This window comes from Heloderma suspectum, chromosome 5 (assembly GCF_057233095.1).
Source record: "Heloderma suspectum isolate Gila_16-S chromosome 5, 16-S_ref, whole genome shotgun sequence".
Taxonomy (NCBI): Eukaryota; Metazoa; Chordata; class Lepidosauria; order Squamata; family Helodermatidae; genus Heloderma; species Heloderma suspectum.
The window spans coordinates 50,857,792-50,885,481 of NC_139462.1; the positions used below are offsets into that span (position 1 = coordinate 50,857,792).

At 42.0% G+C, this 27,690-nt stretch overlaps 1 protein-coding gene across 2 annotated transcripts in view; it reads left to right on the forward strand.

Annotated features, from left to right (window-relative positions):
- The window catches only part of HSPA4L (heat shock protein family A (Hsp70) member 4 like), a 47,075-nt gene that overhangs the window by 13,642 nt on the left and 5,743 nt on the right, over window positions 1–27,690 (forward strand). Inside the window, exons 4-16 of one of the 2 annotated variants that reach the window (XM_084855998.1) lie at window positions 1,020–1,142; window positions 3,480–3,579; window positions 5,343–5,476; window positions 7,258–7,502; window positions 7,588–7,664; window positions 11,945–12,096; window positions 12,600–12,706; window positions 13,438–13,571; window positions 15,443–15,642; window positions 23,912–23,938; window positions 25,479–25,577; window positions 26,173–26,310; window positions 26,596–26,721. In XM_084855998.1, coding sequence (XP_084712124.1) covers window positions 1,020–1,142; window positions 3,480–3,579; window positions 5,343–5,476; window positions 7,258–7,502; window positions 7,588–7,664; window positions 11,945–12,096; window positions 12,600–12,706; window positions 13,438–13,571; window positions 15,443–15,642; window positions 23,912–23,938; window positions 25,479–25,577; window positions 26,173–26,310; window positions 26,596–26,721 — 1,662 coding nt within the window. The remainder of the gene's footprint in view (window positions 1–1,019; window positions 1,143–3,479; window positions 3,580–5,342; window positions 5,477–7,257; window positions 7,503–7,587; window positions 7,665–11,944; window positions 12,097–12,599; window positions 12,707–13,437; window positions 13,572–15,442; window positions 15,643–23,911; window positions 23,939–25,478; window positions 25,578–26,172; window positions 26,311–26,595; window positions 26,722–27,690) is intronic. The other variant, XM_084855999.1, reaches the window with a different exon arrangement.

Here is a 27,690-nt window from a genome sequence, read left to right on the forward strand (position 1 = left end):
TCTGGGAACCAACCTCAGTGCGCGGGCTCCAAGGTCAGTTCCCAGAAACCGACCAATCCTGTGGCTGTCTAGTCGCTGTCTAGTGGCCATAGGGTTGCACCCTTACAGTCTGCTCCCATATTTGTTTACGCAGAAATAAACCCCACTGGATTCAGTGGTGCCAAGTAAGTGTGCAAAGGACTTCAGCCTGAATATCTTACAGAGTAATCCAGGAGTGGGGAGGGGAAGAATCCATGGTGGAGAAACCATTTAAGCCCAGCAGGCAGGGCAGAAGAGGGTGGGGGTGGGGGACTGGAGGGAAAATTAGCCAAATATATGGCTGGTGTACTTTTCTTCCAGTTCTCTGGGTATATTGGGGGGAGTGGGAGAACTTTAGTAGAACAGTTTGCCTTCCCGAAAATCTGAATTTTCCACTTCCCAAATAAAGTTCCCAGTATTGATTGTGGACCATTTATAAACAGTATCACAAAAAACAAAGCGACTATGCAAGGTCTCCAGTCCTCTTTTAGAGTATTTCAGTGGAGTAAAGAGATAAGGACCTTGTCTCATTTACATCACAGCAAAACTAGGCTTATGATTCAGTGTACACTGAACAGGAATCTGTGACCAATTCTCTCTCCCTAATAAGTGTACCTGTATGATACATGTTTCTTAAGTTCATGCTACACATTTTAGGTATACATTTTGGGTGTACATCTGAAAAAGGAGCCATAAGGACCATGGGTCGCTCTTACTGGGTTATGGCACCTATTACATGATTTAGAGGGAGATTACATTTTCTGACAATATTATAAGAAGTTGTCTTAAACAGGGTGTGGGCAACTTGTGGCTCTCTAGACTTTTTGGCCTACAACTCCCAGCATCCTTCACCATGCTGGCTAGGGCTGATGGAAGTTGTAGGCCAAAACATCTGGAGGGCCAGAAAATGCCCTCCCCTGGCTTAAGCATCGGAAACACACTATGGTAAAATGCATCACTTCTGGGACTGTGTGTGCTTACATGAATTTCTAATGTTATAGGTACGGTACTTGGATGAAGAGAGACCATTTGCAATTGAACAGGTTACAGGCATGCTATTGGTTAAGCTTAAAGAGACGTCGGAAAGTGCGCTTAAAAAACCTGTAGCAGACTGTGTAATTTCAGTAAGTTGGCAATATTTTATAAATGCTTATAAAGTAGCAGCATTATACACTACTGGGGATGATTAAAATGAAATCTGTTTCTGAAAAGGAGCACACGATGCCAGAACAGTTTTGGCTCCCAAAATCTTCAGTTGTTTCCCTGAGTTATTTCAGCTGGGAGCGCTTATAGAAAAATGTGAACTGCAGAAGCCCTTTCACTTACGTGGTGCAATCACTGTTTGGGAAGATTTTACAAAGAGTAACTTCAAGCAAAATTAGTGGTCAGGCCTACTTAACTGACTGTGTTTTCCATTGATTAGGTAGCAAGAGCGAGGGACTGTGCTCAGTGGTGGGCCACATGGTTAGTTGCATGCTGAAGGTCTCAGGTTCAATTTCTGCCATCTCCAGGTAAAAAAGCACTCCTATGGCCCCTAGACGGTGTCTGAGGGGGCCATAGGATAGTTCAGATTCCTGGATCCGAGGTCGGAGACAGTGCTCCAACCTCAGACCCAGGAGTCCGAGCTCCCCTCCCTCGCAGCCAGCACATAGAGAATCTCTGAGGTCAGGAAGGGGGCGGTTCTGTGGGTGGGAGGGTACTGGAGAAGTAGGGGTATGAGCTATCCTCAGCCTTCCCCAGCCTCCATTCCTCCCCCTCCTCTGAGCCCTAGCTACACAGGGGAAAACCCCTGTCTAGGAAAAGTGCAGAGCAGGAGAAGCATGGAGGCAGCAATTGCCTCTGTGCTCCTCCTGCTCTGCATAGGATCCTCATCAGTCTCCGAGTTTGGAGCCTGACAGGCATCCAGCTAGGATTGCACCCTTAAAGGATCAGGTAGCAGGTGATAAGAGATGCCTGCTAAGACCCTAGTGCGCCACTGCCCGTCAGTGTAGACAGTACTGTGCTAGATAGAGAAATATTCCAACATATTATAATGCAGCTTCCTATGTTCCTTTGGCAAAGGAGGCTTCCAAAACAAGCTTCATCTGCCTTATACTGAGTCAAACCATTGGGCCATCTAGCCCAGTATTGTCAACACTAACTGGCAGCATCTCTCCAGGGTTTCAGGCAGGTTTCTTTCCTAGCTCTAGCTGGAGGTGGTAGGATTGAACCTGGGACCTTCTGCATTCAAAGCATGTGCTCTACCACTGAGCAATGGCCCTTCCCATGAGGTTGACAATCTAAGAAAGACATAGCACAAAAGAAAAAATTGAGTAAAATACTTTTTTAAAGTATTTTTTAGTCTGTTTAATACTTCTGTTGAAACTGAATCTAGATAAAGTAGAAGTCTGGTCCCTTTAAAAAATTTACACAAAGTCAGTTATGAAAACATAACACTCCTATGAGCACCATCAAAATGACAGAAGAGCTTCTATTTAGTACTCTGCTGACATCGTTCACTGGTTGGTTGGTTGATTGGTTGGTTGGTTAGATTTGTATACTGCCCAACTGGCAAATGCCCTCAGGGCGTTTTACAATTGTGAAACAGAGCAACAATAACAACAAAATAACAAAAATACAATGATAAAATACAATATTAATCATTAAAAATATTAAAACCATTAGTGTTTTATTTGTGTTTTTAAATAACCATATTGTCACTCTCTTCTCAGTCCCTCCTCATATTGTCATTCTGATAGTGTGATATCCCTCCTTAAATCCCTGTTGGTTTTGCTGTCCACACACTAAACCTACTTTGAAAGCCCTGCATGACCTTGCCTTCCCCTCCATATTTCTCCACTCTTGTATCCTGATACCTCCTTGTCTGTGTTATTCACTCTTCCAGCTTCTCTATCCTCAGCCATCCAAAGGACTCCTGCTTTCTCAAACAACTTGTCTGTATTTCCTTTCTGCTTCTTATCCCTGGAACTGCCTAACAGAACACTTCCATGAGGCTACCTTTCTTCAAATCCCTTCTCAAAACCCACTTTTCCTTAAGCCTTTGGCACACATCTCTAGCCCTCTACCCTAAGCCTAAGGACATGCAACTGAAATAAAAACATATTCTTCTCCTGTTTATCCCTGCCTCCATTCTCCTTCCCTTCCTCTGTCTTCCTTGTGTTGAATGACAGATTGTAAGCCTTTCATACTTTGTAAAGTTCCATGCATGTTGGTGGCGCTATATAAATAGTGTACATTAAACAAATGCAGCACATTTGAAGCTAGTAATCTTAGTGCTTTGAGGATTTCTATCTAATCAGAATGTGAATTGGGACTATTACATTGGAGTATTAGGGGTTATTGGATGTAAATTTGCTTAAATTTCTTGCAATAAGGTGTATGGAATGTTTCTATTTTATGTAAAATGCATTAGCAAAAGCAATACAGTGAAGCCATGTAACAACAAAACATCTTTTCAACAGATCCCAAGCTTTTTTACTGATGCTGAGAGAAGATCAGTAATAGCAGCTGCACAGGTAGCAGGCTTAAACTGCCTGAGGCTAATGAATGAAACTACAGCAGGTAAACTTACGGCTTTATAATTACTATATAGAATACATCTTGGTTTAGCATCACATTTACAGAAGGAAGTAAAGGTGTGTAGCCAAAGCAGCTGCTGAGATTATGCACTACAGCATGACTCACTTCTAGAGCAGCTTACCCTACAGCAGAGATGATTTGTTCTGCAACTTTCTGTAGTCACAGAGCAATCTTATACATATCTACTCAGAAATAAGTTGTCCTTAAGTTCAGTAGGGCTTAGTCCGAGGTAAACACATATATGATTACATCCCATGGACAAGACTCATATTAAGGCTGGGATCTTTGGATCCCAGCCTTAATAAGAACTATTGCTTTTGGAATGCTTTCATCTAAAAATAAGAAGAAAGAAACGAAAGACAGATGTAATTCTTTATGCGTAATTTGAGATATAAGTGTTCCTTGCACCACAGGTTATATGGCTTAAAACATGCAGTCTATCTAGAGGAAGTATAACAACAAAATTGATGCTGAGCCATTTTAAAATGTGCGCTTTTTACTTTGTTAAGATGAACATTATTTCTAGCTAAGTTGTAAGCCTTAAATACTCACCTGCATTTTTTAAAAATGAAAAAGTGCAGAAGGAGAAGTTTCAACATGTAGCAGAGCATCACCTCTTTATACTGAAGGAGTTTCCAACAAAAATAAAAGGCTGCAATCTTATATCCTTGAACCTGTGAGTAAGCCCTGAACGCAGTGGGATTTACTTCTGAGTAGATTTAGATAGGATTGCACTGTTAAAGGAATTCATAGACATCTGAAGAGTGGCATGTATATTTTAGCACTAAGATGTATGATTTACTCTTCCAAAAAATACCATGCAGATTTCCAACTGGGTAAAAAAATTAGTCTTAAATAGTTTGAGACATCTCTCTTAACTTCCTACAATTTTTTAGAAGACCGTCTGAAGATGACGTGCGAAATACCACTTCTGGGTGATGATTTTTAAGTTGGCAATATCGGAAATGCCACTTACATTTTCTTGACATGTGAAAGTTCTTAAGTCATTGTGTTTATAAAGTTAAAGCTATTAATGGCACATTCAATCGGATTAATAAAATAACTTAACAAACTTGCTGTTTGCATGTGTGGAATCTGGCTTTACTGGGTGACCTAACCTTTTTAAGTCTTGCAGGCTTTGAGGATACAGGAATATACAATTAATGGTTTGCACATTCTATCTGTGTGTGTTTTTAAATTAATTCTGGAACATCAAGTGATCTCTCCCAAAAGCTGATTAAGGGCGCAATCCTATTCAGTTAGGTGGCCGCCTAGCCGCAGGAGGGCTGAGCGGGGGAGGAGGCTGCTGTACGACACATTAGATGCGTCGTACAGGCATTTCTGCCACCCTCGCCCTGGAACACCCCCCGGAATGCCCCTTTTCAGCCACTCTGTGCTCCTCTTGTGAGCACGGAGGACGGGGCTGTTCCACGCTGCCTGCGAGGCAGCGCGGAAGTGGGGGGAGGTCGGTTCCCGGAAAACCAGATACCCTATGGCCGTCTAACCGCTATCTAGTGGCCATAGGATTGCTTCCTAATTTATTCAAATGCTGGTGGTATTTAGATATAAAATTTTATGTTACATACGGCGTTTTGAAGATAATTGATTATTATTGTGCACGTAAAAGACTGCTTGGAAGAACCTGAAAATATTGTATGCTTTTATAATTTCCATGATTCATGATATTATAACTTATTTTTAAAGCCATGTACATTTCACAAAACTTACTGTTTACACTCTTGCAGTTGCACTTGCCTATGGAATTTATAAACAAGATCTTCCAACCCTGGAGGAGAGACCAAGGAATGTGGTTTTTGTTGACATGGGACACTCTGCATACCAGATTTCTATTTGTGCTTTTAACAAAGGAAAATTGAAGGTAAATTGTTGAATTAGCGTGTAATGGAGAAAAATAAAGAAGCATAGGGAATTGTCATAGTTACCAAGAAAAAAATCATGTGCTATGGCAGATGAGAAAGGGAACCTGTAATTTGCAGCTGCTTAGCAGTGCTTGCTATTTGTGATAATTCCTTCTGAATTCTTCAGGTATTCCTTTCTAAAATGCATATTAACAAATATGGTTTTGCCTAGTACTTCGTGCTGACCCCATTTCTGGATATTTTGACATGGTATAAGCTAGGACCTGTAACAGTGGCAAATCATGGGTTGGTTAATTCACAGTTTGCAGGGTCATGTGCTGTTGCCACTTTGAATATGCAATCTCTGATTGGACCCATCAAAGACTGCTTCATCATATGCAAACCCAGACACTATGGGGTTTTTTGTAGGTTAAACAACCCACAGTTAACCTACAATTAGTTCTTAGGCTAACTTTGGTTTTGTTAACCCATGAATAACCCATAGTGTCCGGGTTCGCATGTCAGCAAGGCAGCCTGAAATCAGGCCAATCGTAGGTTGCATATTCAAATCGGAAGCAGCTTGCACATGGCAAGCAACAGGTGAAAGGGCCCTTTAACTGCTTCTGTAATTGAGATAGTATTAGTTATTTGTCAGGTGCATATTTTAGTTTTGAATCCTATCAAACCATTCAGTGGGAAGACTTGAAGGAGTAATACCTAAACTGATGCATTTCAGCTCTATCTGTAGTTGAATAAGTCGACTTTAACTTAAATAGGCAGGTGAGCTAATAAACATTTTAGACATACAAAAATTCATATATGTATGTATGTATATATGTATATATTTCATAGAATCATAGGGTTGGAAGGGGCCTACAAGATCATCAAGTCCATCTCCCTGCTCAGTGCAGGAAGCCTGATTCCCAGGCAGTGTCCCATCCAAGTACTAACCAGGGCTGATCCTGCTTAGCTTCTAAGATCAGATGAGAGAGAGAGAGATGCTCAGAGTAGCAGCAGCTTTAAATTTTAACTTTCTTCTAGGAAGAACTTTAATTCTTAAGAAGGATCAAAAGCACCCTATTGCTGAATGTTTTCTTAGAAAATAGGTGCCTGCTAACGAGCCAAGAATATTTTACAGCAGGGCAGGGCAACCTTGAGCCCCAAGGGCTGCATGTGGGCACCACATACATAGATGCGTGTACACACACGCACATTCATGCACACGTGCACATGTGCTCATATCTCACTGTGCGGGGGTGGAGAGGTTTAACCCTCCCTGCCCACTGAGATCAGGTGATAGGATTGTTTTGAGGGGAATTTAACCCCCTCCCTGTGGTTTTTGCATCAGGATCACTGGGAGGATGGCAAGGTGATGTAAAATAATACATTATTAATGTAGCTTTTTGGCCAAAGAAAGGAGAAGAGCCTCATGCAAGCCTCTGAAGATTTTGTTTGGGATTGGTCATATATTCATAAAGACAACTGAATTTATTTTTATTTAAGAATACTTTTAGACCAATTTTGAGAGTAAAACTGAGGTTGAAACAACATTTAATACCTAGCTTTTTAAATTCATTTATATAACATGTTTGGTTTAAGAAGTTATAAGACAATTATAGCCTTAATAACAGCCATTGTGCCAAGCAGTTATCAGTTTTGAGGCTGCTAGGAGAAGATATTTATAGTAAGCATTGCATTAGACTGAGTGTGTGGTACTTGAAATATCTACCTACAAGCACAAGAACATCTGTTGTGACTTGACCTTCCATATAATTGTCATACTTCATCTTTAACTTCACAGGTACTGGCTACTACATTTGACCCATTCTTGGGCGGTAGAAATTTTGATGAGGCTTTGGTAGATTACTTCTGCGAAGAGTTCAGGACTAAGTATAAACTGAACGTGAAGGACAATCCTCGGGCACTGTTGCGCTTGTACCAGGAGTGTGAAAAACTGAAGAAACTCATGAGTGCCAATGCTTCAGATCTTCCCATGAACATAGAATGCTTCATGAATGATATTGATGTCTCTAGCAAGATGAACAGGTATTGTGTTCAGTGGTATAAAGCTTAAGTAAAATGGTAGCCATTTTTGCTTGTGATACTTAACGGATTTTCCACCTTTAAATAGGGCTCAATTTGAACAGTTGTGTACATCTCTTCTGGCCAGAGTAGAACCTCCTTTGAGAACAGTGATGGAACAAGCTAGTAAGTATAAGCTGCCTCAGCTTATTTTGAATACTTCTATTTTAACATCTTAGGTTTCTGTTTGCCAGTCTAGGCAATGTCTACTGCATTAAGAATTATTAAATTTCACTGAGGATTCAAAAGCAACCAATCAACAGATTACATATTCCAGCATTGGTATTCTCCCTTTATAGTCCTATGTGGGATTCCTGTATACTAATAAACTCATTTGCCAAGTGTGAATCTTTATGTAGCCGAGACAGCACCATCCCCATGCAAGAGGAGAAGTATCTGCAGGCTTTGCAGAACTGCAAAAAATATTTAGGGGGAAAAACCCTAAGGGCTGAACAAACCATACCCAAAACAACTCAGTGAAGATAATACGTTCAGTGGCTATAGAATGCTACCTGACTGTTGGGATGGGGGTCGAGGGTGGAAACCTGAAGAGTGGGGAGGAAATGGAATGGAGTATTGTAGAAGACAAGCACAGCTGACTGGCTATTCCACGCTATAGTATTTTGCTTCAGGTCTGTCATATAATCCCAATGAATGCATGTAGTAACCTTGTGTCTTCATAATATACTAGTATTATACTTATTTATACAGTGTTGTCTGTGTATATGGTGCTTTACAAAGAACAGGTATGGCAATTACCTACCCCCAGGAGCTTATAATATACACATATTTTGGCTTAGTTACAGTACAGTATATGGACTAGAGATCCTGCCCTCTGGAATGATTTCCCCTCTGAGGTATGTGAGGCCTCAATGCTGGCGTGTTCAAGGGATTTACCGAAAACCTGTTTGTTTACTTTGACCTCACTGTGATTTTGTATAGCTTTGTAAACAGCTTGGGGATTTGTTAAGAGAGAAGCAGTGAATACATATTGCTAAAAATAATAATAGGGAAGTAAACTCATTCAGTGTGACAGCAAAGAAAGAAGAGATGCTGGGAGAGGGAGAAAAGCAGGGAAGAGAGCTAAAGAGGTCAGCAGATGGATTCAATGATCAAGGCAAAATCTTGAACAGAGAGTGAAGAGGGGAGAGGTGGAGGGATAGCAGGCTATCAGGAGAAAAGTATCAAAGGTAGAGAAGAGGGTCTTGGGTTTTCTAGAGTTAGTGTGGATCAGGGAGGTGAAGTAGTATTTAGCCAGTGTGTTGATAGAGGAGGAGTGCAAGATGAATTCATAGTGGCTGAAGTCAGCCAACTCTTCTCCTTCAGAGGTGTTCAGCTGGTGAGAACATAAATGGAGATAATGAATGGAGTGGATGAGACAGGGCCAGGGATGAGAGGGATGATAAGTTCATTTAGAGAGCAGGGCAGATATGTCAGGAAACCAATCTGAAGAAATCTCCTTGGCCATATTGGGGCCACCATTAAGTTTTTGCAGCACCTTCGAATGTGTTCTGCCACACACTTGCTCAGCAGCCTGCTTTAAATTAATTTCTGACTATGATATATACGTGCAGTGTGGAAAAAACACTGCTTTGGTCTCCAGGTAGCCACAAGGCTCAACAGAGGCTGTTGATGACTTCTCTTTCGACAGGTCATCTACAGTTAAAACATCATCTTGATGTAGGCTAGTACTTAATGAGAACTCTTTTGTTTATTTATAAAAACTTCTGTATTGCTTTTTCTTTCCTGACTATGGACCTGCAACTGTAACAAGAATTTAACAAAACAAGTGAGACCTGCAACAAAATGTACTGTAGCGGAATGCTGCTGTTCAGGATTCTAGCCACTCCATTCTATTCTCTCACCCCAACTGTCTGTCAGTTTTCCATAGCCACAGAACACACTAAGTCCTCATTGGGCAGTTTTTCAAGTCCCCTCAGGAATTTTTTTAAAGATTTTTTGTATTTCTGCAGACCTTTGTGTTCCCCCAACATCTGCTAATACCTTCCTCTTGTGTATCAGTAGTGCACTTTTGGCTATGTAAGCAACAGCACTCTCAGCCTGTACATCAGAAATAGAGGAAACCTATGCCTGTGACTGAGGGGCTTAGTTACAATAAGGTTGTCTGTCAATGGCCTAAGTGTCAGTGTTCAGAAGCTAACTGGGCAGGCAGTGCAACCAGTCAGTGGTGTTGCTCTGACTGGAGCAGTGTTCATAATGCCCTTATACCAGTCTATGGTGGGACCACACTTGCAATACTATGAGCAGTTCTGGTCACCTCACCTTAAAAAGGATATTGTAGAGCTTGAAAGGGGGCAGAAAAGGGCAATCCAAATGATCAAGGGGCTGGAACAATTCCCCTATGAGGAAAGGCTACATTTAGGAGACTCTAGTTTAGAAAAAGGGTGAGTAAGGGGTATGTGATAGAGGTGTATAAAATTACGCAGTGTGGAGAGAGTGGACAGGAATAAGTATTTTCCCCTCTCTCAATACTAGAAGCCAGGGCCATCCCACAAAGCTGAACGGTGGGAGATTCAGGACAGATAAAAAGAAGTACTTCTGCACACCACATATATTTGGAATTAGCTACCACAAGATGTAGTGAAGGCCATCAAGTTGGACACCTTTAGAAGAAAAAATCAGGAAGAATAAGGCTATCAGTGGCTACAGGTCATGATGGCTATATATAACCTGCAGTATCAGAGGCAGTGTGCCCATGAATACCAGTTGCTGGGGAACATAGATAGGAGGGCTGTATTGCACTCATGTCCTATGTGGGCTTCCCATAGTCCTCTGGTTGGCCACTGTGCAAATAGAAAGTTGGACTAGATATGCCTGTGATCTGATCCAGCATTGCTCCTCGAATGTTCTAATGTATTTTGTACAACTGATATTTCTGAACAGTCTTAAAAGGCTGCCTCAGATAAGCATGCTGCAGTAATCATTCAAGAATGCTTTGAGATAGAATGGGAGATGATTCTTTCTCGTATTCCAAGAAAATATTTTAGTTGTTAAAATTTGTGTTACATGCTGCTTCTGTATATTGTTAAGAAACATTCTAAAACTTTACTTTGATATAAACCAGAAGATGAGCACATCTGTGGCCTCATATGACTTCCAGAATAGATTATGCATCTTCCTGCTTAATTGCACTCACTACAATGTTTCTATGAAATTGTGGGCTAGCAAGGTATCTTTTGTTCTATGGCAAATATTGTGTAAATACTGTACTTGAATTGAAGTGTTGTGAAAAAGTGTTTAGAGTTGGTCTGCCCTTGACAGGGCAAACCCTGACAGGGCATTTGTGGCAACTGGGTGAACTCTTGGAAAATGCTGGAACCTCATTGTAGACCCTGAGATGCATTATTTATCATTGCTAGGTTTTGCCCATAGCTGTGCACAGACAGATAAGGATTTGCGGGGCTATGAATTTTGGAACACTTAAAATGACCATGAAGTGTAAATCCAAGGTAGCTGTTCTGTGAAATATGAGGAGGGGTTTAGTTCATAGCTGACCTTCAATAACTATGCCTTTTATGGTGTTTATATAACTGTTATGGTGGCATTATAAATGTATGTGTTCCATAGCTGATACCTCCATGCAGTGCATATACATAGTACTTACTGTAGGATTTCGAGAGCTCTTGGGCAAGGCACTCTCAGTGGAGACACACTCACCCTTTGGACAGGCAGGCACTGTTGTTCCTTCTTCTTGCTGCTTCTCTGTTTACAATAATATTTGACACAATATGGGCTAGCTGCCGCTTTATCATAACTTTTGGTATCCCTACTACTCTTCTTCCTACATAGCTGCCTAAAGGAGCTGATGGCAAAGTATAGACGGCAGCTGCCAGGCCACCTACCGACTTGTCACTCATCTGCCCTTTCCTGTTTGGGTTTCCCATCATGGAAAACAAAAACAGAGGGATAGGGCAAATTGCTACACTGGCAGTGAAGAAAAGAAATTTGGGGGCCATGTTCCATTGTCTGCTGCTGGGCTATGGTCCCCAGCAGATACTGTACCTTGCTGATGCCAGGCCTGCCTGTACTCTCTGTCTGTGTTTCTCTCCCTCTCTAGTTTCTGACTGGACAGTAAGGGCATGTTTGCCTGATGTTCATACTCGCCTAGTATTTAGTTTAAGTTTAAGACCAAACTAGATGTAAGGGTGGCAGATCTGATTGTTTTAAGCATGGATTTGCCACAATCATGTAGAGAGTAAGGGGAGGTTCCAGTTTTAGCAATAGAAGAAATGTGTGGGTGAATAGTACAGTGCCCTCTCCCAACTTTGCAGCCCCTCTGCCTAAGTGCTTTACTGCCAGACACACATATGTACATCCAGTACTGGAATCTGCAGCACTTTTCCTTCCACCTATGGAAGCAAATACTGTGCCTGTTTGTCTCCTAGAACTGCAGCGTGAAGATATATACAGTATAGAAATAGTAGGTGGAGCAACTCGAATCCCAGCTGTGAAGGAGCAGATTTGTAAATTCTTCTGTAAAGAGATAAGTACCACACTAAATGCAGATGAAGCTGTTGCAAGGGGCTGTGCATTACAGGTAAGTTTACTTAACAAAATTATGTCAGCAATATTACTTTACATTTCTGGGTGTTATAATTTGGCTAAAAGAAGCATGCTTTAATTGCAACAGAAATCCTTTGGTCAAGGCCTTCATAGTAAAAATTCAGAACGTGTGCTTAGCTATTGCAAACCACTGATATAATGCCATTTTCTAATTTAAATATATATATATATATATATATATATATATATGTATATATATATATATTTCTAATACTGAGATCAATTTCTTGGAACAAATGGGATCTTTTTGCAAGCTATGTGTAGTCTTATATAGCTTTTTGTCAGGGGAACAGAGTTATTCTTCCTTCTGTTGTACATTGCACATGTTATGTGACTTTTGATGTTGGTGAATAGCAAATTGTTCTTAAGGCTTCATCAGTGTAATTAATGTGGGAGATTAAAATGTAGTTCACTAATACTTCATATAAGGCAAATATGTATCATTCACATGACAGTGATATTTGATCTCTTTTCTAGTGTGCAATTCTTTCTCCTGCATTTAAAGTCCGTGAATTTTCCATCACAGATGTTGTTCCTTACTCAATTACTCTGAGGTGGCAGTCGTCTTATGAGGAAGGAACTGGGTAAGTGTTTTCAGATTAAAGGGTATAAAAGCACCAAGTAGACAGTTAGTGTGTCTAAATATCAGTAAATAAGTATGTTAGATTTTCCATTTATAGTACAGTAACCTTTCTAGGTATGTTAATTGAATTACTTATAAACAGGGCTGAGTCACACAATGAATTTAGTATGTGAGCTGCCATAAAGAGGCTTTCTTCCCATTCTGTTTAATGACAGTCTCGTGAAAATGCCCTTTCATGGTAAGGTAGATAGTTACTATGTTCTGGAAAATGTTATGTAACCTCTCTCTCATCCAAATAGCTAGGGATCTTCTTACCCTCCCTCTTTCCAGGGAGGAAACTAGGACAAGAGCAGGGTCCCACAAATCCATTTGCCATGGTCACCATGGTGAGCATCCCTCTCTCCCTCCCTCTAGAGAGCAGCTCTGAAACTTGGTGTAACATAGACAAGAACCGCCCCCATCATCTTTCTCTGAAGCTTCGGGCTCATGCCCATAGTGTGGAAGAAGAATACCATGCAGTGCAGCATTGCTAGGTATCAGCTGCACTTGGGACACTTCTGAAGCTTAGCATGACCAGGAAGAGAGCACTCTATGAAGAACTAGAATTCTTTGATATTCATAGGATTTATTTCCACTCATTTCTTGGACTTCTCACATTGTGGCAGCTCATTCCTAGTGATTTAACTGCAGGTCCCCTTCAGTTTTAATTATTTACCCTTTTATTTTCTGTAGTGAATGTGAAGTCTTCAGCAAAAACCATGCTGCTCCATTCTCAAAAGTTATTACTTTCCACAAGAAGGAGCCCTTTGAGCTGGAAGCCTTTTACACCCATCCACATGATGTTCCTTATCCAGATACAAGAATAGGTAAAATGTTAATTTTACCTTAATTTTTGAGCATGACAATACAGTGTGTTCTAAATTTGAAAAGGAGCCATTGTTCAAAAACGTGAATACTTGCATAACAAAGTTAGCAAATAGCTCATCTCAGAATTAATCATTGAATCATTGCTGCTCATGTACAGTGCTTTTAGCTGTGCCTTGTTCCTGAATACATTTAACATTTAATCAATACCATACTTCTCTCTTTTGAGTCCAGGCTTATGTATTTCAAGAACTATGTGACAAGTTCCACACTCACAGACGAGCTTTGGACTTGTGTTTCTAGAATGGCATCTCATCAAACAGCATGTCAGTTCTCTTGAGAAACTTAGGGAAGTTTTCAAAACCAGTTTTTAAAATCACATGGGATGTCTGCCATTCAAAAGAAAAAAGGCAAACATTCCACTGGACTTGTTGGATTCCAGCTGTATTGGCCCCAGGAGCGTAGCCAAGTCATTTATAGTGTTAGAGGGGCCTAGAGATCCATAATGCTTGCTTAAGTTCATTATTGGTGCAGTTCCCATGCTAGTAAGCCTCTGAGCGTGTGCAGATGAGTCAAAAGGCCGATAACATCCTTCTTGGTGCATTCCTTGCTAATGAGGAGAGTCTTTATCTCTGATGTGCCTGGGAAGCAAAATCTGTTTACAGGTAGCTGTGCCTGAGAACCAAGTGCTGTTAGTTTATGCTGAGAATGACCGCTAGGGGCATGTGCTGCTGTTACGCTGCTTATTGCTAACCTGTATTGTATAAAACCCATTATGCCCAATGGCTCATGGTTCAGCGAAGCTGTCTGATCCAACCATTGGGTACGTCTGTGTGCTGTAAGTTACTCAATAAAGTATTCCTTGTAAGTAAATCTTTGAGTCTGATTTATTACTATCTTGGCACTTCTAACCTAAGAGTTCCATGTCCACGGCCAGGGCGATACACCAGCCTCAATAGTTTTTCACAGATAATTATATCAGTTGCACTTTACAATTCTGGCAATACTTAGCTAGATAATAATGGTTTTGAGTTTACAGTGGATGGGGGAACAAGTGAATGTGGTAGAATGGAGCAACACTTGGTGACTGCAACAGCTTCCTCCTTTATGCAGTTTCACTGCTTTTAGGTTAAAACAATCATAGTGGTATCTTGATTTTATTTTAAATTGTAGTTTTTCCTTTGTAGAATGTAGTTCTGTAAGTGTTAAATCAGTTGCTGTAAGGTTCCAAATGTTGCTCTGTGCAGGCACAGAAGCCATATGTAAGACGAAACAGATGTTCAGTCAAAAGAACTATAGCTACAACTAAGCAACTGATCTTGTATATGATTTCCTTGACATTTTGAAAAAAACTGAACCTGTTTGAGTCTAATTTCTAAACTTAACTACATGTGTTTATAATCCCACAGTAATTTAATTGGATAATTAACCCCTCCTCTACACACACACACACACCATAGATCTTTTGGCATGAATAATAAACAGGCACTAGCGTTTGTTGAAATGTACCTGTTAACTAACATAGCTTACTTGGCAAAATGGCTTGCTGGCAAGTCCACTATGACTGCTGTGCCACCTTCTCTTTTCCACCTGTAGCTTTATGTCAAGAGTTTCCCTTTTTCTCATTAATTGGGCGGGGGGGAGGCAGAAGGATGAATAGTGCTTCTGATCAGCAGAAGCAGCAGCAGCCACACAACATCTGTCCGAGTAAGATGTAATCTAGAAGTTGCCAGTACTGACCCCTATATGTTTTTTAAATGTGTTTGCAAATATGGCCAGTCCTGTAGGAGCCAAATGAAGATACGAGGCCTTTCTTAGTATGCTTGGCACAAGGAAAGAAACCAATGCCCATTGTGTGTTTTATATTGTTTAGGTCATTTTGTTATTCAGAACGTTGGACCCCAACATGATGGTGACAATTCAAAAGTGAAGGTTAAAGTACGTGTTAATGTCCATGGAATCTTCAGCGTGGCTAATGCATCTGTAATAGAGAAGCAAAGTACAGATGGTGATCCCAACGATGTAGCTATGGACACAGAATTGTCGTGTAAGAATCAAAGCAAAGATGAACTGGTACGTAAAACCTCAAGCCCTCTTGAAATCGCAAGTAAAAAAATTAGATTCTGCCGCAATTTCTGTTAAATGCTTAACTGTTGGTGGTAAATGGAAACTCCTTATTCAAATATTAATAATCTTGCAGGAATAGTCTTACTGTGGGGAGGTAGGTAGTCTTTAAAAACCCTAATTATTTTATGATCTAATGAAAATTCAAAGTTCTTCTTGGTGGTCTCTGTGCATCACACATATGGGATCTGCAACTTCGTGGACCCTCATTCGAAAACATTTTCTAGCTGAGGAAAACATTTTTGGTGGGAACCCTCCCCCACTGTCCACTGCGCATATCCCAGCGGGTTCCCACCCGTTCTCTGTTCTCTTTCGACCACCTTGCTGTAAGGACACCTCATTAGGACTTCTCTTTGGCTATTTGCTGAAGTAGTTAGGAACTTTCCTTTCCTCCTTTGTTCTTCCTGTTTCTCTTCTTTCTATTAAAAGTAGAGTTAGGTAGTTATCTTTTGTATTTTTTCATGAACTTTGATCACCGTTTGGCGACACATGGCCTTGAAGGCCCCTTTTTGTAAATGCATCCAGTGTGACAGTAAACTACCCCCCACTGACGGACATTCACTTTGTTTGTTTTGCCTGGAGGAATCTCATGTGGTGGAGACCTGTAGACATTGTATGAACTTTACCACACAGACTAAGCGCCATTGATCAGACCGTTTAAAGGTGATCTTCTGGAAGAAAGCCTTGGAAGCTGTTGATTCAGCACACTCAAAGCCTTCTACTTCTCAGATGGCAGACAAGGTTAAATCATCATCTGTGGATCAAGCCAAGACTCCAACCCTAACCATGGGTCACACTGACCGGGGCAGATCTCTGACAATCTCTACAGCAAAAAAGCTGTCAAAAAAGGTGAAGATGCCAAAGGCATCTAGAGCAGTGTCTGAGGCTCCTAAGAAAAAGAGAAAGAACCACAATTCGGGCCTTTCTCCTTCGCAGTCTACTTGCTGATCATTGCCAAATGCTGATCCCACTGCCTTCGCTACCCTTGGACTCTCCAGTGCAGAGAGCTCCATTGATCTCACTGTTGGTACCAAGAGCATCTTCGGTATCGTTGCCTGAACTGCTACACATGGCATCGACATCAGAAGGAGAAATCTGAGAAGTGTTGCCACCACCAGCTTCTCACGGCTCACTACCTCATACACAGCTGTCTCCTTCACTTCCAAGAGAACGTTTATATAGAGATGCCTCATCAGATTCATTTTGTTCTGGGAGATCTGGTATGCTCTGCCGTGATCGTTATGAAAGGGATGTTGGCTATAGAATCCCACTCACCTATACATGATTGGGATAGATAAAGTGATGGGTCATTTCCGCCTACGATGTACTACCAATACAATGAATGGCATTATTCTCATGATTCTGTTCATGATCAGACAAGGTATCTAGGAGCGACATCCCCTTGGTATCATTTGGCACCTACGGGAACATTGCGAGACTGCCAAGGCAGGATCCCTTTTTGCCTCCTCCACCAGTTCCAGTGTGTTTGACCTCTTTGAGGGGACACGCACAGCCCTCAATGAGACCGTTGGCTTCATTTGCTTCAGAGACTATGGGATCGATTCCATCCCATCCTCTTCCACCTTCACCTACCTCTATACCTAAGGACAAGGAAAAGGAGCAGGATTAAGCGGCAGTATCATCTCCTCAATCCTTTGAGGACTACCAGTCAGACTCGACATCTGTATCTTTGGCGCCGCCTTCAATCTCATCCCCAGGTGATATGGTAAGAACACGGGAAGGAGCTTCATCTTCCGAGTGTCACGATTCCCTTAGCCCTCACTTCACTTCAGTGCCCAAACATACACAGACGAGAGGCTTCAGTCTACAGCTTTTAATCCATTACTTCACAGGGTCATACAAATGCAAATTCTCAGAGAAACTTCTGTCTGCCAGGAATGCCTTCAGGGGGTTCAAATGGAATTTACAGGAGTTGCCCACTGTTTGAAGAGGGAGGCGGTCTCGCTAGTCTAACTTAAGGGGGGGGGCTCCCTCTCTTCTTGTGAGGCCTCTAAGCGCAGCTTCTCACACAAGGCCAATCAAGTAGACGGTCTAAGTTCTGCCCTGCCTTCTCTCTCTTTGCTGTGCGCCTGGCATCTATTAGGTCAGTCTCCTGTTCGCTGCCTGTCATGGGGGGCAGGTGAGGAGGGACCCTCAAACTCAGCCATCTGTATATTTGTAACCTGAGAAGCAGGCCTACTGATATCTGGACTAGCTTGAGAAAACACGTCCCCCATGTTTGATGGTTCTCCTTCAGAATCTGAACGGCTATCCTACTCCTTGCGCTCAGAAACACCCCTGACACCGAGGATCTTGACAACTTTAACAGATACTAAGGATGGCGCAATCGTTGGGTATTGAGACCCAGCAACAAGCTGAGAAATTACAAAACCCAGTCTTTGATGTGGTGTACACGGAGGCATCAGCTCCAGTTTCCATTCTTTTTCTCCCTATGTTTCTTCAGACTGTTAAGGAGTCCTGGAAGGCCCCATCATCAATGGCACCCACATCAACACGATTGGAATCCCTATACAAGGTAGGAGAGAAGGACGCAGGGTTTTTGTTTACGCATCCGCGCCCTAATTCTGTTATAGTAGAATCATCAAAAGGAAAATCCCAGTAGATTCACACTTCACCAGCGGGTAAGGAGCGGCGCAGGTTAGATTTATTGGGCAGAATAATTTATTCCTCTTCCGCACTTGGTCTTTGCATGGCAAATTACCAGGCCACGACGTCGCGATATCAACTTTTGTTATGGGAAAAGCTTGTGTCTTTATATGACTACCTTCCACAAGACCAACAGAAGCAGTAAAGATATCTTGGCAACAGATCAATATGACGTGTCACCAGGCTGACTGCAATGCAAAGTTGATGGTGGGGGTGGTAGCCTTTCACATACACGCTTGGCTCAGGTCAGCAGGCCTGACACCGGAGGCTTGATCGCAAATAGAGGATCTCCCATTTGACAGGGAAGGCCTCTTTAATTCCAAAACCGATGAGGCAATGGATGCCATTCAGAAGGCAAAAAATACTGCAAAAAAAAAAATGGGAAATTTGCAGCAGTACCACCAACAGCCATTTAGACAGAGGAGGAGGTGGTATAGGCAACAGCAGTTCCAGCAGCCGCACCAATATCAGGATAAGACCCCGAGAAAGCAACTCCCTGGTAATCATTTTTGTCAATCACGTTCCAGTCACTTTCCAAGGGGGACAATTCCTCTAAACGGCAACTTTGACTTAACCAGATGCCATACCTGCCACGATCTCCTTTGTCCCATTTTCGTCTCCCGCCTATGCCATTTCCTAACAAATTGGAAGGCCAAAACATCGGACATATGGGTCCTTGACATCATCCAATCTGGATACCATTTGGAATTTGAAGTCCTCCCTTTCCTCGGTACCATCCGCCTCACACCACCTTCGGAGGCTCTTAATTTTAGGGACAACTACGCTTTTAGCGAAAGGAGCTATCAAGAGAGTCATACCTTACCATGCAGAGATCGGATTTTTTCCCCGTTACTTTCTAGTACTGAAAAGAGATGGAAGACTTCGCCCCATTCTGGAACTTGGAGACCTCAATGTACTCATCAGGACAAAGAAATTCCAAACGACTACTTTAGCCACTGTTATCCCTCTTCTTTGTCAATGTGTATGGTTTGCCTTGGTAGACCTCAAAGATGCCTACTTCCACATTGCCATCAGGGAAGATTATCAGAAATACCTTTGTTTTGTGATCAGAGATCAAATGTTCTAGTTCACCGTTCTCCCTTTCAGCTTGGCTACCGCGCTGCGTGTCTTCACCAAATGTATGGTAGTGGTTTGTGCATACATTCATGCTCGAGGCATCAAGATATACCCGTACTTAGACAACTGGTTAATAGTGGTGCCATCAAAACATCCTCTTACTCAAGCAGTTCTATTCGTCAGGAACCTATTGGATTTGTTGGGACTGATAATAAAGAAAAGTCCAGATTGGAACCCTCTCAGGTGATCCCCTTCATCGGGCTAATAAACTGAAACTCAGTCCAGACAAGACTGGGATGCTATTGATGAGTGGTTCTTCTGACCGGATGGAGGGCGCTCAACCTGTTCTGGATGGGGTTGCACTCCCCCTGAAGGAGCAGGTTCGTAGCTTGGGGGTTCTCCTTGAGCCATCTTTATCACTTGAGGCTCAGGTGGCCTCAGTGGCATGGAGTGCCTTCTACCAACTTTGGTTGGTGGCCCAGCTGCGCCCCTATCTGGACAGGGATAACCTGGCTTCAGTTTTCTCTGCTCTGGTAATCTCCAAGTTAGATTACTGCAATGCACTCTATGTGGGGCTGCCTTTGAAGACGGTTCAGAAACAGCAGCTCGTGCAAAATGCAGCGGCCAGATTGATAACAGGGACCAGAAGGTCCGAACATATAAGACCGACTCTGGCCCGCTTGCACTGGCTGCCTGTATGTTTCCGAGCCCGATTCAAGGTGCTGGTTTTAACCTATAAAGCCTTACACAGCTTGGGACCACAATACCTGATGGACCGCCTCTTCCAACATGAACCTACCCATATACTATGCTCAACATCTAAGGCCCTCCTCCGGCTGCCTACACCTAGGGAAACCTGGAAGACGGTGACAAGGAGAGGGCCTTTTCAGTGGTGGCCCCCAAATTATGGAATGATCTTCCTGACGAGGCCTGCCTGGCGCCAGCATTGTTATCTTTTCGGCATTGGCTTAAGACCTTTCTCTTCTCCCAGGCATTTGGCAGTATATGGTAAGTGTTTAATCAATCCTGGAATGTCTTATGGTTATGGTTGTTTGTTTTTGAAATTGTTGTTTGAAGTTATTTTAAATATATGTTTTTTGTGTGTATATTGCCTGTTCATGTGTTTTTTATGTAAATGGTTTTTAATCTCTGTATATTGTATTTTTAATGTTTTTAATCTTGTAAACCGCCCAGAGAGCTCCGGCTATTGGACAGTATAGAAATGTAATAAATAATAATAAATCGGTTGCTGTGTTGGATGCAATGACCACGAGGGCTTTCTTGCCACAGGACAGATGTCAGACTGTAATGGAGTTGGCTCATGAGATTTCGTGTTGCCACAAGACGACGGCCTTTCGAATCCAGAGGCTTCTGGGTCTGATGGCATCTACAGTATAATGTTGTAGCTTGGGCAAGACTCTGTATAAGGTGCCTGCACAGCTGGTTTCTGAAAACTTTCGATCTCGAGGCCAATGCCTGCAGAGTACACTTAGTGCTGCCAGACGAGGTAGTAAACAGCTTGACTTGGTGGACGCAACCCAGAAGTCTTACAGTGGGAATACCATTCACACCAATACCACCATCTCATATCTTGGTGACCGATGCATCTCGACTAGGATGGGGAGCCCATTGCGGGTCTCTTCAGATTCAGGCTTTCTGGCAGAGACAGAACAGGGCACTGCATATCAACGCACTGGAACTCTTGGCAGTGATAAAAGTGTTCCAGGCTTTTCAAAACTCACCTTTCTCACAGGCATGTCCAGGTACTAATGGACAACACCACGGTGTTGTGGTATCTGAACAAGCAGGGAGGTACTTATTCCCCAACTCTAGTGGACATGACTGTCGAACTTCTCTAGCGGACAATCGAAAGGGGAATCACACTCACAGCCCTTCACATACCAGGGAAGGACAGCGACCTGGCAGACTCTAAAAAGATCTTATCGGATGTCCCACAAGTGGCAGCTGTCTCATCCCCTTCTCAGCTCACTCTTCTGGAAATGGGGGGAACCACAAATGGATCTTCTTGCTACAACTCAAAACACAGTATGCGACAAATTTTGCCCTAGAGGAGGTATGGGAGAGAGATCACTAGGGGATGCTGTTCAGGTTCCCTTGTCTGTTCTACATGTTTGCCCCATTCCCTCTGATTTCCAGGATGCTGCAGAAGGTTCAGATGGACAACACAAACTATCCTGATAACGCCGTGGTGGCCAAGACAACTGTGGTTTGCTTCCCTGCTCAATCTGGCGAACATGTTATACTTATGGCTGTCATCAGTACCAACACTATTGACCAAGGATCACGGCCGCATCCATCATCCAGATCTCTACACCCTCCGTCTCATGGAATGGAGACTTCAGTTGACATAGTGGGCTTGTCCATGGAGGTTCAAATGGTGTTGAATGTGGCCCTCAAACTGTCTATAAGACGGGCGTATGATAGTAAATGGAAGAGTGTCTCCACATTTGGTTCTTCTCAAGGCTTTGATCTCTATTCGACACCGTTACCAACTATACTTACCTTTCTTCATGGTCACTTCCAAAGAGGATTGAAGCTTACTTCTATTAGAATTTACTTAGCTGCTATTTCAGCAGTGCATCCTCCTACGGATGGCTTCATTATGTTTTCACATACAATGATGCAACAATTATTACGAGGGCTGAAAAATTTAGCTCCTCCATCTTGAGTTTTCGTCCCAGACTGGAGTTTCTCCATTGTGCTGAAGATCCTGATGTTGAAATCGTTTGAGCCATTGGCTAAGTTCAGTCTTCAGCTTCTGTCTTGGAAGGTGGCGTTCTTAGTAGCCATAACTACTGCACGAAGGGCGAGTGAACTATGTGCCCTTTGTATAGCAAGGCAAACCTTATTTTTCGTAAGGACAAGGGGGTGTTCAGAACTGACTCTTCCTTCCTACTGAAGGTTGTGTCTGATTTTCATGTAAATCAGGATATTGTTCTTCCCACTTTTTTTCCGGTGCCGTCCTCTCATCTAGAAATAATGCTCCATACTTTGGATGTACATCGGGAGCTGGCATTCTACAAGTCTAGGACGGAACCCTTTCATGAATCCCAAAGACCTTTTATTTGCTACGGAGGCCCTAAAAAAGAATTACAGATTTCCTCTCAGAGGTTTGCATCTTGGATTGTGCATACCATAAAGTTGGCCTTTGAAATTGCGGGATTGGAACTCGAGGGTCACATCAAGGCTCATTCCACTGGAAGCATGTCCACTTCCACGGCTTACAGTCAGGGAGTGTCAATACTGGACCTGAGTAGAGCTGTGACATGGTCGAGGCCATCAACCTTCATCTCCCGCTATAGGCTGGATGTTCAGAGAGGGGATTGCAGTTTTGGCCATGCAGTCCTGTCACCGATCCTCCAATAGGAAACGACAATGCTCCTACCCTCCTCTGGTAAGCTAGCTTGATGCACAGAAACCATAAAGAAGAGATGCAGGTTGTTTACCTGTAACTGTAGTTCTTCAAGTGGTCATCTGTGCATTCACACAACCCACCCACCATCCGCACTTTGGTGTCGATGTCACTATTGTTGTTGATGTTGAAGTGAGGCAGTTTCCTCAGTAACAGGGCCATCAGTTGGTCTCAAGGAACTGAGGGAACAGGCGGAAACCTGCTGGGATATGTTCAGTGGACTGTGGGGGAGGGTTCCTGCCAAAAATGTTTTCCTCAGCTAGAGAATGATCCTGAACGAGGCTCCACACAGGCACAGAGCCCATGTGTGCGAATGCACAGATGACTACTTGAAGAACTACAGTTACAGGTAAGCAAAGTCCATTTGTATAACTTCATGATCTTGCTCCCTTCAACTTTTTCTCTAGCCATTGTTAACTAAATTTCTGGTTTCTGCTTTCTCTTGATTCTTCTTTTTTTTCTTCATAAAACTATCCATGGCTCGTAACTCTGGGCTCACCAGCACTAATACAAGCTGCTTCTGGGGCCTCTAATATTTTTCTGTTCCTTTGACAATCTCACTCAAAAGAAATGTTGCCCGCAGTAAAGCAGGAATGTCCTGATTTAAAAACAAATGAACCCCAAGTCATTTATATTGGTACTCTGTTTGGAATAAATTCGTTTCCCCAAATTTCCACTTGTAAATTTCTACAATGTCTCTTGAACTTGCACATTTAAATTTCCATAAATATTAGGTTTTTAAACAGTGTATTAAAAAAAAAATTCTTAATGAAGCTGAGCTGTTCATGCTAGCATGTCTCTCTTTAAGGCATGAAAGTACCTTGAATATGTGAAAAGATTGATTTTTTTTTTTTTAGCCTACTGTAAATATAAAAATTACTTAAGATGTCCTCGCTGTAGAATACTAAGGAGCAAAAAAATACTTTGCTCTGTACAAAAGTAACAATGTTTAATGCCTAAGCCTTGTTTCCCATGGAACATCTACTAATTATCTTCTGTTTTTATCATGGTCCTTGTTGGCAATTACCTTTCATAATTGAGGATGAATCCCTCGACTCTGAGGATGAGGTTTGTCATACACATAGCATTAAGTAGGCTTAAGGTAGCAAAGATCCCCCCCACTCTATATTCCTTTTCTGAGTAAACAATAGGAGATAGATGAAAGTAACAATTTTAGAAAAGGAAGGTTTTCAGAATTTTGCAATAGCTATGCATTTTAGAAGTAGAATATTGTTAGTCTTTGTATATTTTAATTTAGTTATTAATGTGATCTTCAGATCTGAATATGCTAAGATGTAATTTGGATATGTGATTTGGTACTGTACATTTTTAGCAAAAAAATGTTTCTAGTCCAGCTGATGGTTGACTTCTTATGACTAGATATTACACTAAGTATGTTGTTGGTGCCAGTGTGAACATGCAAAATTACTAAAACCAGTCAAAACTATTTGGCTACATTTCTGATTAAGCGCTGGAATCTTACATGCAGGAGGAATACAACATTCTCCCTCAGTTCTCCTGATTCTGTATTACTTTGTGAACTTGGTAGCATTAGGCCACTAGCTTGTGGGCCTACTTTCAACTATGGGTTATATACAGCATTTGTTTTACTGCTTTTCTCCTGCTTACCACTGGAGTTGAGCTCAAGTCCCCAACATTGTTCTACTCTAGCATTTTCTTTTAATACGCTAGAGGAAACCTTCCCCAGTTGCATATTGTGTTTTTCTGGATTGCATTTTTAAAGGCTCCTTTGATATTGTTGCAACATTTTTATGCTGACAAGGTCAAATTATTTCTAATCTGTCATTAACATTGTGTTTATAATATATACAATTAAATCCAATATAATATAAACAAATGGTGGACCTAGTGTTTGCCTTCTCTTGGGGTTAGTTGGCTCCATCCCCTTGTCCTTTTCCATAGTATCTTCCAGTATTTCAAAAGTATGATTACTTGCTCTCCACTTGAGAACTAGTGATCTGGAACATCCTTTCCTTTTAAAACTTTGCTGAAGGAAGTAAGGCTTGAAAAACCTTAACTGATCTTGTCATAATTCAGATGTTCTAAAAGAGAAAGAAATTGGTGTGCCTCAAGTGCAGAAGCACTATTTAGATCAGGGGTGCAGAACTTCTTTTAGCCCAAGGGCCAAATTCCATTTCAGAGAAGCTTTCAGGGGCCTCATTCTAGTGGTGGGCAGGGGCCAAGTGCAAAAGGGGAGAGCAAACCCCCATCCCCCTCCATACCAGCATAGTTTAGCTGAATCTCTTCGTGCCAATACTTAAGCCTTAGGAGAGGCATTTCAGTCTTTTAGAATGGGAAAAACTGTACAAAAGCCAGGAAACCACCAAGCGATCAGCAGCTGGGAGAAAGGGGGTACGGCCAGGGGAAGGGGTCATGGCCTTCTGGGGACCCCTAGAGGCCTAGATTGGGAGACCTGGAGGCCTGAGATTGAACTTCCCAGGCCTAAGATTCTGCACTCCTGATTTAGATACAGTGCTTTCATTATTTTTTTGTGATTCTTTTTGATTGAAAAGCTGCTGCATAGCTGACTAGAATAAGAAATCTTCCCGTAAAGTTTAGTGTGGAGTTAATTTTTTTCTTTTTATAGGATAAAATGCAGGTTGATCAAGATGATGGCAATCACAAGAACCAAACCGAACAGAATCAAGCAGATGAGGAAGTTGATCACATAGGAGCTGAAGGAAAGGTCAGTATGAAATAACAAAGACAGGCTTAAAGACCTCAGATCTTAGGATAGGGTCGACTGTCTTCTGATATTGCTAAGAAGAATTAGAAAAATACTCTTGTAGTGTTCTAAGAAAATACTTGCTTAAATATAGGCATGAGTTTTGATATCGTGGCATTTTCACTAAATGCACATTCAAGGGCTAATAGGCTTCATGTTGATCCTGTGATATAGGGAACTAAGATTGCCTTACACAGCCCCTATAGAAACTGATGTGCTGGCTATTCTTTGGCGACTAATCTAAAGCACTTCTGAGTGGATTTTTTTTCAAGCAATGCTTGAAGTAGCCTCCTTGCTTGACCTGTAACATCTGCAGACACTAAATAGCAATGTTATCCTTTTTGGAAATCTTTCATTTTAAAATGAGCAAGAAATTGAATCAGTCAAGAATTAAAAACAGACTGGTGGCTGTTTAAAATTGCAAAGCGTATTAGTAATACAGCACAGTGTGCAGAAATTACAGTAATGCAAAAAGTGTTGCATGAGGTGACGCTACATTTATGTTTACTGGGCTCAAGTTTTCTGAATGTTGACAGTTCCATGTATCATTCTGCAGACTGCTTCAGGAGACAAGCTTGACACAAATCAATCTGGCAAAGCTAAAGCAAAGATCAAGAGTATTGATCTACCTATCCAGGTCAACCTATACAGACAAGTGGGACAGGACCTTATTAATTGCTACATTGAAAATGAGGTAAGGAACACAGAACTATTCTGATTTCATGTATGTGGTTATGGTTGCCTCAATCCTAGGTTAAATAAAAGAATGACAAGAAACAGGGTTGTCATTATGAATTGTAAATCCTCTTACAAATAGGTAGATTTGAATATAATAAGTTTGCTTGCCAAGTGTAGAGCACATGACAGTGGTGTTGGTTCAAGTCAGAAACTCCAATGGTCTGTGGAAGATTTCCAAAAAAATTAACCTAATACCACATGCAAGATTTAAACTGTTCCTAATAATTTGGTGTCCTTACAGGGGAAGATGATGATGCAAGACAAGTTGGAGAAGGAAAAAAATGATGCCAAAAATGCTGTTGAAGAATACGTGTATGATCTGAGGGACAAGCTATGTGGGGTCTATGAAAAATTCATCACTGAAGATGTAAGAACTCTCATACATTTATAAGAAGGGGAATCTGTTCAGTTAGCAGCAGTATTGAAATGAAAGGAAGACTGCTGGAGTAGGACAAGTACAGTGGGTTGGCTCCAGAGTTAGTCATACTTAGAGTAAACTGGGGGTGTTGAACCTCAGGCCCGTGGGCCAAATCTGGCCCACCTGGGGTCCCAATCTGGCGGGTTCCCCAGAAGGCCCCACCATTCCCCAGGCCCCAGCCCCTTTCCTCCAACCAACAATCAATTTGGTGGTTGGCCAGCTTTTGCACGTCTTCTTCCAATCTAAAAGGCAGAAATGCTGCTCCTATGTCTTTTGTTACTGGCACTAAGAGCTCTAAGCTAAAATATGTTGGTATCCCCCCCCCCTTTGCCTTCAGCTCTGCTAGCCACTGGAAGGCAGCCCCCAAGAGCTCCTCCAAAACTGTATTTGGCCGTCTGGCTGAAAGGGGTTTGATGTCCATGAAATAAACCCATCGAAATCAGTGGGACAAGTTAGTCCCCTGTCTGTCTGTTTCTCTCTCTCTTTCTCATATTGATGTGAGCTGCTTTGGAAGGTAATAATTGTCTGAAAAGCAGGATAAAAATGCAGTACATAAATTAGAGGGAGAGAGGTTGGTGTAAAGCGGCACAACAGCAAAGCAACAAGGAGGCTGTGGATCCACCGTGGATGCAATCAGTCTTACGGTAAAATGTATAAGAAAGATAGACTAACAACAAAGTATTCAAAAATATTTTAAGCTAAACGTTTCAGCTTCCAGCCTCACCAGTAGCTGTGCTGTTAAATGGGTATTGGGAGTGTATTACTATTTGATTCCAAACCGAATTCAAGGTACTGGTGCTTACCTTTAAAGCCCTAAATGACTTGAGGCCCAAATACCCAAAGGAGTATACCTCCCTATACCAACTTGCCTGTGTCTTAAAATCTTCCGAGGAGGCTCTTCTCTGGCTTCCTTTGCCA